Here is a 16,784-nt window from a genome sequence, read left to right on the forward strand (position 1 = left end):
AAACTCCCAGCAGGTCCAATGGGTATATCCTCTGGCGTGTTGATGTTAATGTGTTGATGTTCTCCGTATCCATAGCCAGAATGATTTTGCAGTGCATGGTGATCGAACAGGTTTCCTGTTATATTCATCAGAGGTGTAGGGAGGGTGAAGTCTGTGAATCCCAAAAAAATTAATTGTACAGGTGTTTAACAAAACATGCACACAACAGCATTCATACCTTGGTTTAACTTTGTGGTTAATGAAAAAGAAATGAAAAAAATGAACTGTTTTGTTAATGGTTTTCATACACATACCTTGTCCATAATGTAGAGGCCTGTGGGATTTCCATAATGTAGAGGCCTGTGGGATTTCCATAATGTAGAGGCCTGTGGGATTTCCATAATGTAGAGGCCTGTGGGATTTCCATAATGTAGAGGCCTGTGGGATTTCCATAATGTAGAGGCCTGTGGGATTTCCATAATGTAGAGGCCTGTGGGATTTCCATAATGTAGAGGCCTGTGGGATTTCCATAATTTAGAGGCCTGTGGGATTTCCATAATGTAGAGGCCTGTGGGATTTCCATAATGTAGAGGCCTGTGGGATTTCCATAATGTAGAGGCCTGTGGGATTTCCATAATGTAGAGGCCTGTGGGATTTCCATAATGTAGAGGCCTGTGGGATTTCCATAATGTAGAGGCCTGTGGGATTTCCATAATGTAGAGGCCTGTGGGATTTCCATAATGTAGAGGCCTGTGGGATGTCCATAATGTAGAGGCCTGTGGGATTTCCATAATGTAGAGGCCTGTGGGATGTCCATAATGTAGAGGCCTGTGGGATTTCCATAATGTAGAGGCCTGTGGGATTTCCATAGAAGGGAGGAAGATGGTGATCTTCTTATAGCCTACATAGTCTTACCTCTTTGTTGATTGATATCCATTGAATTGTGTCCATTTTCTGTTTTAGAAAGATTTGCACAAATATGAAAAGATAGATGGTATCATCATAAAACAATATCAATTTAGATCATACAAGGGACAAATCTCACCTTAAATTGAGGAGATCTTAAAATGTTTCGTTAAGTTTCTGCACCTGCTGTCCTTTCAAATCCAAATGTTTATGTTGGGCAGTTAGGTTCCTGCAAGAACCCCCACCAACTAAGGAGGTTCCTCGATTAACCTCACCTGCTCCGTGGTTCTTGGAAGAACCTTTTGGGGGTAATTTTCAGTGCCACACTTTAAAAATTAGGGGTTCAACAATGGTTCTTCTAAGATCCTCAAATTTAATCGAAGATCCTTAGGGTTCTTGGCACTGAAAATTGCCCCCCAAAAGGTTCTTCCAAGAACCCCATAGGAGGTGGGGTTCATCGAGGAACCTCCTTAGTTCAACAATCAACAAAGAGGTAAGATTATGTAGGCTATAAGAATATGCTGAAGGCTTGCTGTATTGGGTGCAGATGACTGAACTGCTCACTTTTGTGTTTGTGTCTGCAGGTATACAGACGAGGAGGCATACAAAGGTATGTCAATTGGTTTTGGTATGTTATGCAGATCACATGTACCATCTTCCTCCCTTCTATGGAAATCCCATAGGCCTCTACATTATGGACAAGGTACAGTGGGGAGAACAAGTATTTGATACACTGCCGTTTTTGCAGGTTTTCCTACATACAAAGCATGTAAAGGTCTGTAATTTTTATCATAGGTACACTTCAGCTGTGAGAGACGGAATCTAAAACAGAAATCCAGAAAATCACATTGTATGATTTTTAATTAATTAATTTGCATTTTATTGCATGACATAAGTATTTGATCACCTACCAACCAGTAAGAATTCCGGCTCTCACAGACCTGTTAGTTTTTCTTTAAAAAGCCCTCCTGTTCTCCACTCATTACCTGTATTAACTGCACCTGTTTGAACTTGTTACCTGTATAAAAGACACCTGTCCACACACTAAATCAAACAGACTCAAACCTCTCCACAATGGCCAAGACCAGAGAGCTGTGTAAGGGCATCAGGGATAAAATTGTAGACCTGCACAAGGCTGGGATGGGCTACAGGACAATAGGCAAGCAGCTTGGTGAGAAGGCAACAACTGTTGGCGCAATTATTAGAAAATGGAAGAAATTCAAGATGACGGTCAATCACCCTCGGTCTGGGGCCCCATGCAAGATCTCACCTCGTGGGGCATCAATGATCATGAGGAATGATCAGCCCAGCACTACACGACAGGACCTGGTCAATGACCTGAAGAGAGCTGGGACCACAGTCTCAAAGAAAAACATTAGTAACACACTACGCCGTCATGGATTAAAATCCTGCAGCGCACGCAAGGTCCCCCTGCTCAAGCCAGCGCATGTCCAGGCCCGTCTGAAGTTTGCCAATGACCATCTGGATGATCCAGAGGAGGAATGGGAGAAGGTCATGTGGTCTGATGAGACAAAAATATAGCTTTTTGGTCTAAACTCCACTCGCCGTGTTTGGAGGAAGAAGAAGGATGAGTACAACCCCAAGAACACCATCCCAACCGTGAAGCATGGAGGTGGAAACATCATTCTTTGGGAATGCTTTTCTGCAAAGGGGACAGGACGACTGCACCGCATTGAGAGGAGGATGGATGGGGCCATGTATCGCGAGATCTTGGCCAACAACCTCCTTCCCTCAGTAAGAGCATTGAAGATGGGTCATGGCTGGGTCTTCCAGCATGACAAAGACCCGAAACACACAGCCAGGGCAACTAAGGAGTGGCTCCGTAAGAAGCATCTCAAGGTCCTGGAGTGGCCTAGCCAGTCTCCAGACCTGAACCCAATAGAACATTTTTGGAGGGAGCTGAAAGTCCGTATTGCCCAGCGACAGCCCCGAAACCTGAAGGATCTGGAGAAGGTCTGTATGGAGGAGTGGGCCAAAATCCCTGCTGCAGTGTGTGCAAACCTGGTCAAGACCTACAGGAAACGTATGATCTCTGTAATTGCAAACAAATGTTTCTGTACCAAATATTAAGTTCTGCTTTTCTTTTTTTTTTTGAGAACTCTGTTTATTAAGTTTTACACACACACAGACAAGACAAAGCAATATAAATAATATACTCAACTAGACAAAAGTACAAATAATACATATATAAAATAAAAAAAATAAAAAAATAATAAAAAATAATAATAATAATAATAATAACTTTAAAGATACCATACTTTAGACAAGTTAAACACACCAGGCAGAAGGCTACAAAAGGTTAAAGGGCAATCTATAGTATAGGGACAGAGCAAACACCTCACCATTGTTCCTGTAAACAGTTAAGGGATGGGGTGGAGAAATGCAACCACTCACAGACAGTCAAGGCCACAGACCAATCATCCACTGGACCAAAAATAAAAAGTTACAATGCTTTAAAATAAAAAATGAATATTGATAATTTTATGTAGGCGTGAACAGAATTAAAAAATAAAAATAACTGGGAAAAACAAGCTCACACCTTAGTCTCTGCCCGGGCGAGATGAACAAGGCATCCGCAGGTCACAATCAATAAGCACATCAACCTTAATGCCCCCCACCCCCACCCCAGAAAAAAACACAGAGAAATGCTCATCCAACCCCTAAGTCACAGGGGGTCAAATACAGACTTATTTTGGTTTTAATAGGAATGCTATCCGAGGATGGACTGTTTAAAGTAAGACCGGAATGGAGCCCAAGCCTCATTAAACAGTTTGGGGTTCCCACGTGAATTGAATTTAATTTTTTTCTAGTTTCAGAGAGCACAACACATCTCTCACCCAATATTTATAAGATGGGGGAGCTGCCATCTTCCAGTTCTGTAGTATTAGCCGTCTAGCTAAAAGAGTTGTATAAGCAACAGTGTCCGACTGGATTCTTGACAGGGGGTGCTTATGGGCAGTACTCCAAAAAGGGCTGTAAGGGGAGAGGGATCTATAACAGTGTTATATATATCAGAGAAACATTTAAATATTAATTCCCAGAAACCTGACAGTTTATGACAGCCCCAGAACATATGCAACAGTGTGGCCGGTTCAATTTTACATCTGACACAGGTAGGATCAAAATCAGAGAATATTCTTCCAAGTCTGGCCCCAGACCAGTGGATACGGTGAACCACCTTGAATTGAATGAGGCTGTGTCTAGTGCTAAAAGAGGACGAATGCACCCTGCGCAGCACAGATTCCCAGGTGTCTTCCCCAAGTTCCTCCCCCAAATCCTTTTCCCATCGAGTCTTTAAAGGCACCAAAGAAGGGTTCTGTAAGTCATGAATGATTGTATATACATCTGAAATTGCGCCCCTAGGAAGCTTGTTCAGCTCCAGGATGCTCTCTATAGCTGTATTCACAGGCCTATGGGGAAATTCAGGTGTGTTAGCTCTGACAAAGTTCCTAGTCTGGAGATAGCAGAAAAAGTGGGATTGGGGGGAGGTTGAACCTTTCCTGTAGCTGAGCAAAAGAGGCAAATGTATCATCAAAGAATAATTGGGCTAGTGAGGAGAGGCCTAGTGAGTGCCAGATGTCAAAAGCCCCATCATTCAAAGATGGAGGAAATAAAATGTTCTGATTGATTGGGCCTGATAGAGAAAAGCCTCGGAGGCCAAAGGCTAAGCGGAACTGATTCCAAATTTTAAGAGACTGCTTTACAATTGGGTTGACACACCTTTTGCCTAGGGACACTGGGAGAGACGAGCACAACACAGAAGAAAGTGCAGCAGGTTTACACGATTCAGACTCCATCTGGACCCAGATTGGTCTAGGGCCAGTAGGATCAGTCTGCAGCCAGTACAGAAGGGCTCTGAAATTTGCAGCCCAATAGTATGTCTGAAAATTTGGTAGAGCTAAACCCCCAATGACTTAGGCTTCTGTAAATGTTTTCTACCAATCCGTGGTACCTTGCCATCCCAAATAAAATGCATGAATGTTTGATCCAGTGAAATAAAAAAAGATTTTGGAATAAAAATGGGTAGACATTGAAATAAATATAGAAATTTGGGCAACACACTCATTTTAATGACATTAATCCTTCCGATAAGAGAAAGAGGTAGCGCATTCCAAAAAGCAAAAGATTGTTTCAAACTGTCTGCTAGAGCAACCAAGTTTTCCTGAAACAGATTTGAATATTTCCTTGTCACTTTAACTCCCAAGTAGGTGAATTGATCCCGGACAATCCTAAACTGAGAGCTTGTAAAAGAGCACTTTAAAGCAGCCTTGTTTACAGGAAAAAGCTCACTCTTGCCTAGATTCAGCTTGTACCCTGAGATTGATCCAAACCTTTTAAGAACAGATAAGGCGCGTGGCAATGAGGTATCAGGGTTAGAGATAAACAAAAGGAGGTCATCCGCATATAGCGAGACTTTCTGCTCTGAGCCCGTCCGGATTATTCCTTGAATGGCATCATTAGAGCGTAATGCAATGGCGAGAGGTTCGATTGCCAAAGCAAACAACAAGGGGGGAGAGTGGACAGCCCTGTCTGGATCCGCGGTGCAAGGGAAAATAGTCAGAGGACAAGTTGTTAGTCCGTACCGAAGCCATGGGGGAAAAATAAAGAATCTTTATCCACGCAATGAATTTGGGGCCAAAGCCAAATCTATAAAGGGTGGCTGTTAGGTAATCCCACTCAACGCGGTCAAACGCTTTTTCTGCATCAAGTGAGACCACCACCTCTGGGTCCTCCGACGCAGGGGAGTACAGTATATTCATAAGGCGCCTAATATTGAAAAATAAATGCCTATTTCTCACAAAGCCAGTCTGGTCAGAGTGTATTACTTGATGCAGCGAGCCTTCCATACGGATGGCTAAAAGAAAAAAAAATTTGTAATCACAGTTTAAAAGCGAGATTGGGCGAAAGGATCCACATTCCAGAGGGTCTTTGTTTTTCTTTAATAGTAATGAAATTGAAGCTTGATAAAGACTAGGCGGTAGCTTTGAGGTATTAAGGCACTCTGCAAATAGTCGAGACAAGAACGGGCAAAGCAGACCAGAAAACGTCCTGTAAAATTCGGTTGGAAAACCATCCGGACCCGGTGATTTACCTCTTTTCATTGCGGACACTGCTGTTGCAATCTCCTCAGGTGTAAATTCTTCTTCTAGATAGTCATGGGTGTCTGTATCAATTGAAGGCATATTCAGGCCATTAAAGAAGGAATCAATCAGCAAAGGGTCTTGAGGGGATTCAGAGGTGTATAGCGCAGAATAAAATTGTTTGAATTGATCATTGATCTCTTTATGTATAACTGTGGTGGCACCAGACGGGGTCCTTATTTGTGGGATTAAACGTGAGGCCTCAGATTTACGGATCTGATGTGCAAGGAGTTTACTGGCCTTGTCGCCTTGTTCATACACTCTGTACCGAGCTCGCAAGAGTAGCTGTTCAGCTTGCCTGGTAGAAAGCTCATCAAATTCAGATTGGAGTAGTTGGCGCTCTTTATGCAGATCAGAGGAAGGAACCGTGGCATACTTCTCATCCAATGTGGCTATGGATTCGCTCAGGTCCCGAAGTCGCTGAGAGCGAACTCTGTTTTGGTTGGCTGTATAAGAAATAATTTGGCCACGTAGGTATGCTTTGAGAGACTCCCATATGGTAGAGCAGGACATACCTGGTGTTGAATTAGTTTCTAGGAATAAGGTGATTTCAGAAGAAATGAAATTGACAAACTCCTTATCTGAGAGTAAAATGGGGTTAAGACGCCATTGATAACACATAGGAGGTCGCTGGGGAAACTCTAGTTCAAGCACTAATGGTGAATGGTCCGAAATAACAATACTCTTGTAAGTACACTGCCGAAGGTTAGGCAAAAGTTTTTTGTCCAAAAAGAAGTAATCAATCCGGGAGTATGTTTGATGAACATGAGAATAAAAGGAATACTGTCTATCTGTAGGATGTAGGAAACGCCAGGCCTCAAACATGGCATATTTCTGAAGAAAGGCTTGAATAAGTAGGGCACATTTAGATGGGCCTGTAGTTGTTCGTGAGGACTTGTCAAGAACTGGGGACATTTTGCAGTTGAAATCCCCCCTAAAATCAATAAATGAGAATCTAAATTGGGTATAGCAGACAAAAAGGAAGAAATGAAACTTGTGTCATCCCAATTGGGAGCATAAACACTAGCCAAAACAAGAGGGGTAGAAAACAGTTTACGGTTACTATGACGTATCGTCCCTTAGGATCAGCGATAACCTCAGAAGCTACAAAGGGAGTGACTTTATCAACCAAAATGGCAGCCCCTCTTGATTTACTATGAAAGTTAGAGTGGAACACTTGACCAACCCAGTCCCTACGCATCCTAAAGTGCTCACCAGTCCTCAAGTGAGTCTCTTGTAGAAATGCAACATTTGCATTCAAACCCTTTAAGTGTGTCAACACCCTCTTACGTTTCACTGGGTTATTAACCCCTTTGGTGTTCCACGAAATGTATTTGATCGCATTGTTTCGGCCCCTCTGGGCATTCCCGTTATACAACCCCGTCATTAGAGCATAGAATGGAAAAGCAATGAGCGCCCAGAAACCCCAGAATAACTTGTCTCAGAGTAATAATGTACGGTGGTAGATGTTGAGAAAAAGTACCGAAAAAAAAACAAAAAAGACAGAATGACAACATTAGAACTGAACAATTCAACCCCTCCCCCCCCCCCCCCCCCCCCATCCCAGACAGTACCTCCCCAAACGAGGTACAAGCCTAAATAGAGCATGTTCTCTTCGCACAGTATGTCTGTGAGAGTGCGGTCTTAAACCTAAACCCACAGTCCCGCTCTTTAAAGTCGTGTTTTGTTAGTGGATCAAACAGCAAAAAGAGATAATCATTTTTTAAATAAAAGAAATTAAGGTGAATCCCTTGTGCAGACGAAATTACAAAAGCACCACTTGTAGATGTATATAATTATAATTATATTCCCAGTCTTATAACAGGCATTTGAGAGAGAAAATAAAGAAAATAAATAGAATGTGTAACGGCTCTCAGCCGAAAACCTAATTTGAAGTAAGGAAATCGTAGTAAGACAATCAAAAAAGATAATAAATTATTATTATAATAGTTGTCTAGTTGAATGCTGAGACAACTTACAACCAAGACCAAAAAAACTACGTGTGCGCAACGTTTAACGCTTGCTGGGCATAAATGACGCTCTGAGCCTTAAAATTTAAGTGAAGACCCCCAAAAAAACGTGTCGCCTCGGGAAGCATTTACTGTTTACTGGGTCAATGCAAACGGATGCAGTAAGCAAATAACCAAGAATATTTTGAGTCACTGAGACACTATGTAAACAAACTGAATAGGTGAGCAAGACAGCCTAGAAAACACAGGAGTATAGTAAAACCGCAATACAATGAGATTAAAATGACTGAATGCTTGTAAGGCAAGCACACTAGATGATCAAAACATTAGATCACATCAAATAAGCCTGAATGGGTACGCCAACCCCCCAACTATACAAAATTAGCATGTTGTAGCTAAACATAGTTGTACCACAGGTGGGTTACTTACTATCCACAGTTCGCTAGCAATGCTGAACTATGAGCAAGTTCAAGACTTCTTGATGTGACGTTGAATGTGAGAGAGAGCCTCATCCGGAGATTCAAATGTGTAGTCTTTACCATCATGAGATAGCCATAAACGGGCCGGGAATCGCAGTCCATACTTCACACCTGGATGGTCCCGAAGTAGTCGTTTGGCCTGTCCGAAAGCTGCGCGCTGCCTGGAAACAGTGGGGGAGTAGTCCTGGTAGATGGAGAAGCTCTGTCCTTGAAAGCTTAGAGTGGTATTGCGGGCTCGTCGGAGAATCTCCATCTTCTCATGGAAAAAGTGCACTCGAAGAATTATGTCACGGGGCCTCTCCCCATCCCGGGGCTTTGGGCGCAGCGACCGGTGGGCACGATCAATCAGGGGCTTTTCATCCAAGGCTAGAACATCCTTCAGCAGCCCAGAAACGAAATCCGTGGCGCGAGGCATTTCCGCTGACTCTGGGACTGATACCAGTCTCAGGTTATTGCGGCGAGAGAATCCCTCCAAACTTACACAGCTCTCCTTCACCTTTTTCAAGTCCGCAGCTAGGCGTTTCACGTCAGCCTCCAGGGATGTAGTTAAGTCGGAGACATTTGTAGCGAAGGTCTCCAGTGCTGCAATCGTTGTAGTGTGCGACTCCATTGTTGTTTTGAGTGATGCGATTGCCGGCACCGTCTCGTTCCGCAGGATGGTTAGATCTGCTTTTAAAGTATCAGAAACCTCCTTTATTCGGGCCTCAATCGTAGCAACCACCTCCGTTTTCATTTCAACTATCTCAGAGCGTAGTAGTTTGATGGCCTCGAGAATGTTCACTTCAGCGCCGCCAGGCTGCCGCCCCTCCGGGTAGAGTATCAGTCCCCCGGGTCGTCAGGCTCAGGGGAGGGCGGTGATGAGAGTGTGTCTTGTAGGCCGGGTTTTCTCAAAGTCATGTTTTTGGCCTTATGTTTCGTCGACATGCTGATATTTGGAAGTAAAGTAGTCTTGGTTTTTACGGGAAGGGATCACCAAAATAATATATGAAAATAAATACGGTTTTGCTGCAAAATTCACATAAATTTTAAAAATACCACGGGAGCAAACGGAAAACACGTCAGTCGCACATGGCGTCCCTCCAATTCCCCAAGTTCTGCTTTTCTGATGTATTAAATACTTATGTCATGCAATAAAATACAAATTAATTACTTAAAAATCATACAATGTGATTTTCTAGATTTTTGTTTTAGATTCCGTCTCTCACAGATGAAGTGTACCTATGATAAAAATTACAGACCTCTACAGGCTTTGTAAGTAGGAAAACCTGCAAAATCGGCAGTGTATCAAATACTTGTTCTCCCCACTGTATGTGTATGAAAACCATTATCAAAACAGTTCATTTTTTTTCATTTACCACAAAAACCAAGGTATGAATGCTGTCGTGTGCATGTTTTGTTAAACATCTGTATAATTACTATTTTTTGGATTCACAGACTTCACCCTCCCTACACCTCTGATGAATATAACAGAAACCTGGAGTACTTCAAATATTAACCCCAAAAGGTTCTTCAAAAGGTTATTTGATTATCCATTAAAAGGGTTTCTTTGAAGAACTTATAGGGGTTCCCCCAAAGTTTCAATTTGAAGAACCCCTAAAGGATCCTCCAGGAACCTTTATTTCTCAGAGTGCAAGAACCCTAAGGTTCTTCGAAGAACTTTGAGGATCTTAGAAGAACACTTGTTGAACCCCTAAATTGTAGAATGTACCTTCCTGGTGACTCTCAAAAGACTTGGCTAGACCACAAACCCAGGGGCTCTTTCAAATGATACAAGTGCAACCATCGCAGAAATATTGCACATAAAAAGTATTTTGTTGACACAGCTTCTAACATGGGTATCAAGTCAAGCATTTTATTAACAGTAAAAGCACTCATGTCACCTACAGATTGGAATGTCCACAGTGCGAGGTGTTGGTCAGACAAAGAGATGCCTTCCAGACCGCTTAGCGGAACACAAGTACGCCATGCGGGTAGGCAATGAAGACTACCCCATGGCAAGGCACTACAAGTCCTTACACCATGGTGACCCTTCCTCCCTACAAGCTACGGGTATTGATCATGTTCCGGGGTATTGATCATGTCTTAAACAGCTAAACCAAAGGGAACGTTTTGGGATTTTCAAACTACAGAGCCACTAAGTACTCTGGTTTAAATAAAGATATGGATTTCTCAACATTCCTGTAGGGTCGTGAGAGGTCCCTTTGCTGCCATCTAGTGGACACATTGCCTTATTGTCCTCTGCTATGTTTGGACTGCTTGTGATCCGTGTTTGCTGTGATCTAGTGTACTAAAAATTTTTTATCTCTCACCATTTTGCCCTCCTATTCAAGGCTACAACTACTTTGGCTTTTCTAATAGTGCTAATAATTTTAACCTTAATGTGTATTTTGATAACATATCTATTTCACTTCTGAATGTATAGTATTGTGTATTCTGTAACCACTCCCTCTTCAGTCAGGGTTGATCGGTAAATGCTTTGTTAAAAAATATAACATTGTATTATTGTAGCCGAAACGTGTCAGAGTTTTAAAATCTTTGTTCCATTGAACATGTCATACAAATAAAGGCATTTAAATTAATTATATGAAGAGCCTTGGTCCTCCTTTCTTTATAATCAAGTTATGTAGGTTTGTATTGTACCTGGGATGAACAATAAAGTTATGTAGGTTTGTATTGTACCTGTGATGAACAATAAAGGAATGTAGGTTTGTTTTGTACCTGGGATGAACAATAAAGTTATGTAGGTTTGTATTGTACCTGGGATGAACAATAAAGTTATGTAGGTTTGTATTAAACCTGGGATGAACAATAAAGTTATGTAGGTTTGTATTGTACCTGGGATGAACAATAAAGTTATGTAGGTTTGTATTATACCTGGGATGAACAATAAAGTTATGTAGGTTTGTATTGTACCTGGGATGAACAATAAAGTTATGCAGGTTTGTATTGTACCTGGGATGAACAATAAAGTTATGTAGGTTTGTATTGTACCTGGGATGAACAATACAGTTATGTAGGTTTGTATTGTACCTGGGATGAACAATAAAGTTATGCAGGTTTGTATTGTACCTGGGATGAACAATAAAGTTATGTAGGTTTGTATTGTACCTGGGATGAACAATAAAGTTATGTAGGTTTGTATTGTACCTGGGATGAACAATAAAGTTATGTAGGTTTGTATTGTGCCTGGGATGAACAATAAAGTTATGTAGGTTTGTATTGTGCCTGGGATGAACAATAAAGTTATGTAGGTTTGTATTGTACCTGGGATGTTCTTTGACCCTGGTTTAGGGGTCAGTCCTCTGGCCCGGTTGACCTCCACCTCTAGCTGGCCTCTGTCCACCATACCCACATGGATGTCACCTACAGTTGGAAAACACACACTTGTTACACACACACTTTACATACACTCCTCATGTTTAGGGGACAGATGATTTTACTTAGCATGTAACCTGGCCAGGAAAAGCTCTGGGCCTAGTTATAGGCCAGAACTGGGCCCCCTTTCTCCAGGTCAGATCAGGTCACATTCTTTTTTTGTGGTCCTCTGTAGCTCAGCTGGTAGAGCACGGCGCTTGTAACGCCAAGGTAGTGGGTTCGATCCCCGGGACCACCCATACACAAAAAATGTATGCACGCATGACTGTAAGTCGCTTTGGATAAAAGCGTCTGCTAAATGGCATATTATTATTATATTATTATTCTGGCCCTGTTATGATGCAGTATCTGATCAGAAAGTGTAGTCTCAGCCTGCAGTACCAGTGTTGATCAGTAGGGAGAGACAGAACGCTTCCAGTCTGTTATAACGTCTGTTCCACTGTCCTCACTGATTTACCAAGTGATTTAGACATAGAATACTTATATTTATTTACCTTTTAATTCATTAAAAAAAAAAAACATCTGGAAGGATATGTGGAGCCATCCCGATATTCATACACCGTCTGGTATCTAATGTGGAGCCATCCCCATATTCATACACCGTCTGGTATCTAATGTGGGGCCATCCCCATATTCATACACCGTCTGGTATCTAATGTGGGGCCATCCCCATATTCATACACCGTCTGGTATCTAATGTGGAGCCATCCCCATATTCATACACCGTCTGGTATCTAATGTGGAGCCATCCCCATATTCATACACCGTCTGGTATCTAATGTGGAGCCATCCCCATATTCATACACCGTCTGGTATCTAATGTGGAGCCATCCCCATATTCATACACCATCTGGTATTTAATGTGGAGCCATCCCCATATTCATACACCGTCTGGTATCTAATGTGGGGCCATCCCCATATTCATACACCGTCTGGTATCTAATGTGGAGCCATCCCCATATTCATACACCGTCTGGTATCTAATGTGGGGCCATCCCCATATTCATACACCGTCTGGTATCTAATGTGGGGCCCTCCCCCTATTCATACACCGTCTGGTATCTAATGTGGGGCCATCCCCATATTCATACACCGTCTGGTATCTAATGTGGGGCCATCCCCATATTCATACACCGTCTGCTATCTAATGTGGGGCCATCCCCATATTCATACACCGTCTGCTATCTAATGTGGGGCCATCCCCATATTCATACACCGTCTGCTATCTAATGTGGAGCCATCCCCATATTCATACACCGTCTGGTATCTAATGTGGGGCCCTCCCCATATTCATACACCGTCTGCTATCTAATGTGGGGCCATCCCCATATTCATACACCGTCTGCTATCTAATGTGGAGCCATCCCCATATTCATACACCATCTGGTATTTTATGATCAGCAAACACAGAGGGGGGAGGAGATATATACACTATAGTAAAGGCATAATGGCATATATTATCACATCACAGAAGCTGTTTTCAGACAGAGAGACTCCAATGATCTGACTTACCCATGGAGGGTGTGGCTAGTGTCTGTCGGCCTACGATCTGGGCGGGGCCTAGTCCATCCAGGAAATCACTAAACTGGCTCTCTGGACCCATACGAGTAGGGGGGAAGATAAACCTAGAGAGAGAAAGAAAGAGAGAGAGCGAGAGAGAGAGAGAGAGAGAGAGAGAGAGAGAGAGAGAGAGAGAGAGAGAGAGAGAGAGAGAGAGAGAGAGAGAAAGAGAGAGAGAGAGAGAGAGAGAGAGAGAGAGAGAGAGAGAGAGAGAATGAGTGATGGATAGATGGATGGATGGCCGTTTAATGACAAGTAGCAGTAGTGTAGCAGGAAACAGTGAGGGCTACAACATGGACTGAACCATAGCTCTAGTGGTACAGAGGTGGGCCGTTGGGTACAGAGGTGGGCCGTTTGGTACAGAGGTGGGCCGTTGGGTACAGAGGTGGGCCGTTGGGTACAGAGGTGGGCTGTTGGGTACAGAGGTGGGCTGTTGGGTACAGAGGTGGGCCGTTGGGTACAGAGGTGGGCCGTTGGGTACAGAGGTGGGCCGTTGGGTATAGAGGTGGGCCGTTGGGTATAGAGGTGGGCCGTTGGGTGGGTATAGAGGTGGGCCGTTGGGTGGGTACAGAGGTGGGCCGTTGGGTATAGAGGTGGGCCGTTGGGTACAGAGGTGGGCCGTTGGGTATAGAGGTGGGCCGTTGGGTACAGAGGTGGGCCGTTGGGTACAGAGGTGGGCCGTTGGGTACAGAGGTGGGCCGTTGGGTACAGAGGTGGGCCGTTGGGTACAGAGGTGGGCCGTTGGGTACAGAGGTGGGCCGTTGGGTACAGAGGTGGGCCGTTGGGTACAGAGGTGGGCCGTTGGGTACAGAGGTGGGCCGTTGGGTATAGAGGTGGGCCGTTGGGTACAGAGGTGGGCCGTTGGGTATAGAGGTGGGCCGTTGGGTATAGAGGTGGGCCGTTGGGTACAGAGGTGGGCCGTTGGGTATAGAGGTGGGCCGTTGGGTATAGAGGTGGGCCGTTGGGTACAGAGGTGGGCCGTTGGGTACAGAGGTGGGCCGTTGGGTACAGAGGTGGGCCGTTGGGTATAGAGGTGGGCCGTTGGGTACAGAGGTGGGCCGTTGGGTACAGAGGTGGGCCGTTGGGTACAGGCAGTACATAAAACAGTTACATAACTAGTAGTATATGAGTAACATACGTTGCGTCAGAGCTGTTGGTGCTGCCGTCAGTGGACTACTTGCTGACATAGAATAGTGTAATGTAGTATAATGTAGTATAGTGTAGTATTAAGGTAGTATTAGTTAGTAACGTACGTTCCGTCGGAGCTGTTGGAGTTGGTGCTGCCGTCGGTGGACTCCTTGCTGCCCTGTCGCGTGACTCGGTTCCTCATCTCCACAGCGATGCCCGTCTCCGTGCTCCGCCGGATCGTACTGCGCAGCTTCTTCGCTCGTTCTTCTGGAGATAAGAGGTCAGGGGTTAGAGTTTAAAGGTTAGGGGTTAAAGGACCGCTCAAGAACGTTCTGAAGACTTCTAGTATCTCGTATCGAAGGACTGTATCTGACAACGAGTCAAGGTTTAAAGAATCTGTCAAAAAAGCCCATGTCACCTGCTGTTCCGATTATATTTCTTAAACTTAAATTACATAAACACTCCCACAATTCTTCCGATAAGGCTTTTACTGATTTACAGTTCATATAAGGAAATAAGTCAATATAAAAAAAAAAATTAGGCCCTAATCTATGGATTTCACATGACTGGGAAGGGGCGCAGCCATGGGTGGGCCTGGGAGGGCATAGGACCACCCACTTGGCAGTCAGGCCAACCCACTGGTGAGCCAGGCCCAGTCAATCAGAATGAGATTTTCCCTACAAAAGGGCTTTATTACAGACAGAAATACTGTTTAATAATCATGCTGTTTAATCCGTTTCTTGATATGCCACACCTGTCAGGTGGATGGATTATCTTGGCAAAGGAGAAATGCTCACTAGCAGGGATGTAAACAAATTTGTGCACAACATTTGAAAGAAATAAGCTTTTTGTGCGTACGGAATATTTCTGCGACCTTTTATTTCAGCTCATAAAACACGGGACCAACACTTTACATGTTGTGTTTATATTTTAGTTCAGCATAATATAAAGCCTTACTATTTTGCGTCGGTTGTAGGCTACACAGGTCCAGAGACACTGCATTAGGGTTATTAGGGATAAACACACACACGGTGGTTCGGTTGACAGGTAAGCCTGCTGACACAGAGATCTGTCAACACAGTTTGTTTAGTAGTAGGTGCGCTCAAGCATTCACACTACAGGTTCCCATAGCAACCACTAAAGGCCTGTCCTCCACACACACACTGTCTTTCCCCACAAAGTCTCTATCTCTCTCTCTCTCTCTCTCTCTCTCTCTCTCTCTCTCTCTCTCTCTCTCTCTCTCTCTCTCTCTCTCTCTCTCTCTCTCTCTCTCTCTCTCTCTCTCTCTCTCTCTCTCTCTCACACACACACACACTAGAGCAAATCAGCAATGGAAAGGATCGATGCATGAGGAAGGAGGGAGGGAATAAAGGACGAGTGTAAGGAGAAAGTATTTACGCTACTCCCCTCCCTCCTCTCTCCTCCCTCTTCTCTCCTCCCTCCTCTCTCCTCCCTCCTCTCCACCTCCCTCCTCTCCACCTCCCTCCTCTCCACCTCCCTCCTCCCTCCTCTCCACCTCCCTCCTCTCTCCTCCCTCCTCTCTCATCCCTCCTCTCCACCTCCCTCCTCTCTCCTCCCTCCTCTCCACCTCCCTCCTCTCTCCTCCCTCTTCTCTCCTCTCTCCTCTCTGCTCCCTCCTCTCCACCTCCCTCCTCTCCACCTCCCTCCTCTCTCCTCCCTCCTCCCTCCTATCTCCTCCCTCCTCTCCACCTCCCTCCTCTCTCCTCCCTCCTCTCTCCTCCCTCCTCTCCACCTCCCTCCTCTCTCCTCCCTCCTCTCCACCTCCCTCCTCTCTCCTCCCTCCTCTCCACCTCCCTCCTCTCACGCCCCTCCTCTCTCCTCCCTACTCTCTCCTCCATCCTCTCCACCTACCTCCTCTCTCCTCCCTCCTCTCTCCTCCCTCCTCTCACCTCCCTCCTCTCTCCTCCCTCCTCTCCTCTCCACCTCCTTCCTCTCTCCTCCCTCCTCTCTCCTCCCTCCTCCCTCCTCTCCACCTCCTTCCTCTCTCCTCCCTCCTCTCTCCTCCCTCCTCTCCACCTCCCTCCTCTCTCCTCTCTCCTACCTCCTCTCTCCTCCCTCCTCTCCACCTCCCTCCTCTCTCCTCCCTCCTCCCTCCTCCCTCCTCTCTCCTCCCTCCTCTCCACCTCCCTCCTCTCATCTCCCTCCTCTCTCCTCCCTCTTCTCTCCTCCCTCCTCTCTCCTCCCTCCTCTCCACCTCCCTCCTC

The 16,784-nt window shown here is 44.7% G+C and overlaps 1 protein-coding gene across 1 annotated transcript in view; it reads right to left on the bottom strand.

Annotated features, from left to right (window-relative positions):
- Positions 1–16,784, bottom strand: part of LOC121586866 (regulating synaptic membrane exocytosis protein 3-like) — an 84,601-nt gene that overhangs the window by 3,131 nt on the left and 64,686 nt on the right. Inside the window, exons 3-5 of the mRNA XM_045226448.1 lie at positions 14,685–14,826; positions 13,384–13,496; positions 11,761–11,859 (exon numbers count right to left, since the gene is read on the bottom strand). Coding sequence (XP_045082383.1) covers positions 11,761–11,859; positions 13,384–13,496; positions 14,685–14,826 — 354 coding nt within the window. The remainder of the gene's footprint in view (positions 1–11,760; positions 11,860–13,383; positions 13,497–14,684; positions 14,827–16,784) is intronic.

Source organism: Coregonus clupeaformis, chromosome 17 (genome assembly GCF_020615455.1).
Source record: "Coregonus clupeaformis isolate EN_2021a chromosome 17, ASM2061545v1, whole genome shotgun sequence".
Taxonomy (NCBI): Eukaryota; Metazoa; Chordata; class Actinopteri; order Salmoniformes; family Salmonidae; genus Coregonus; species Coregonus clupeaformis.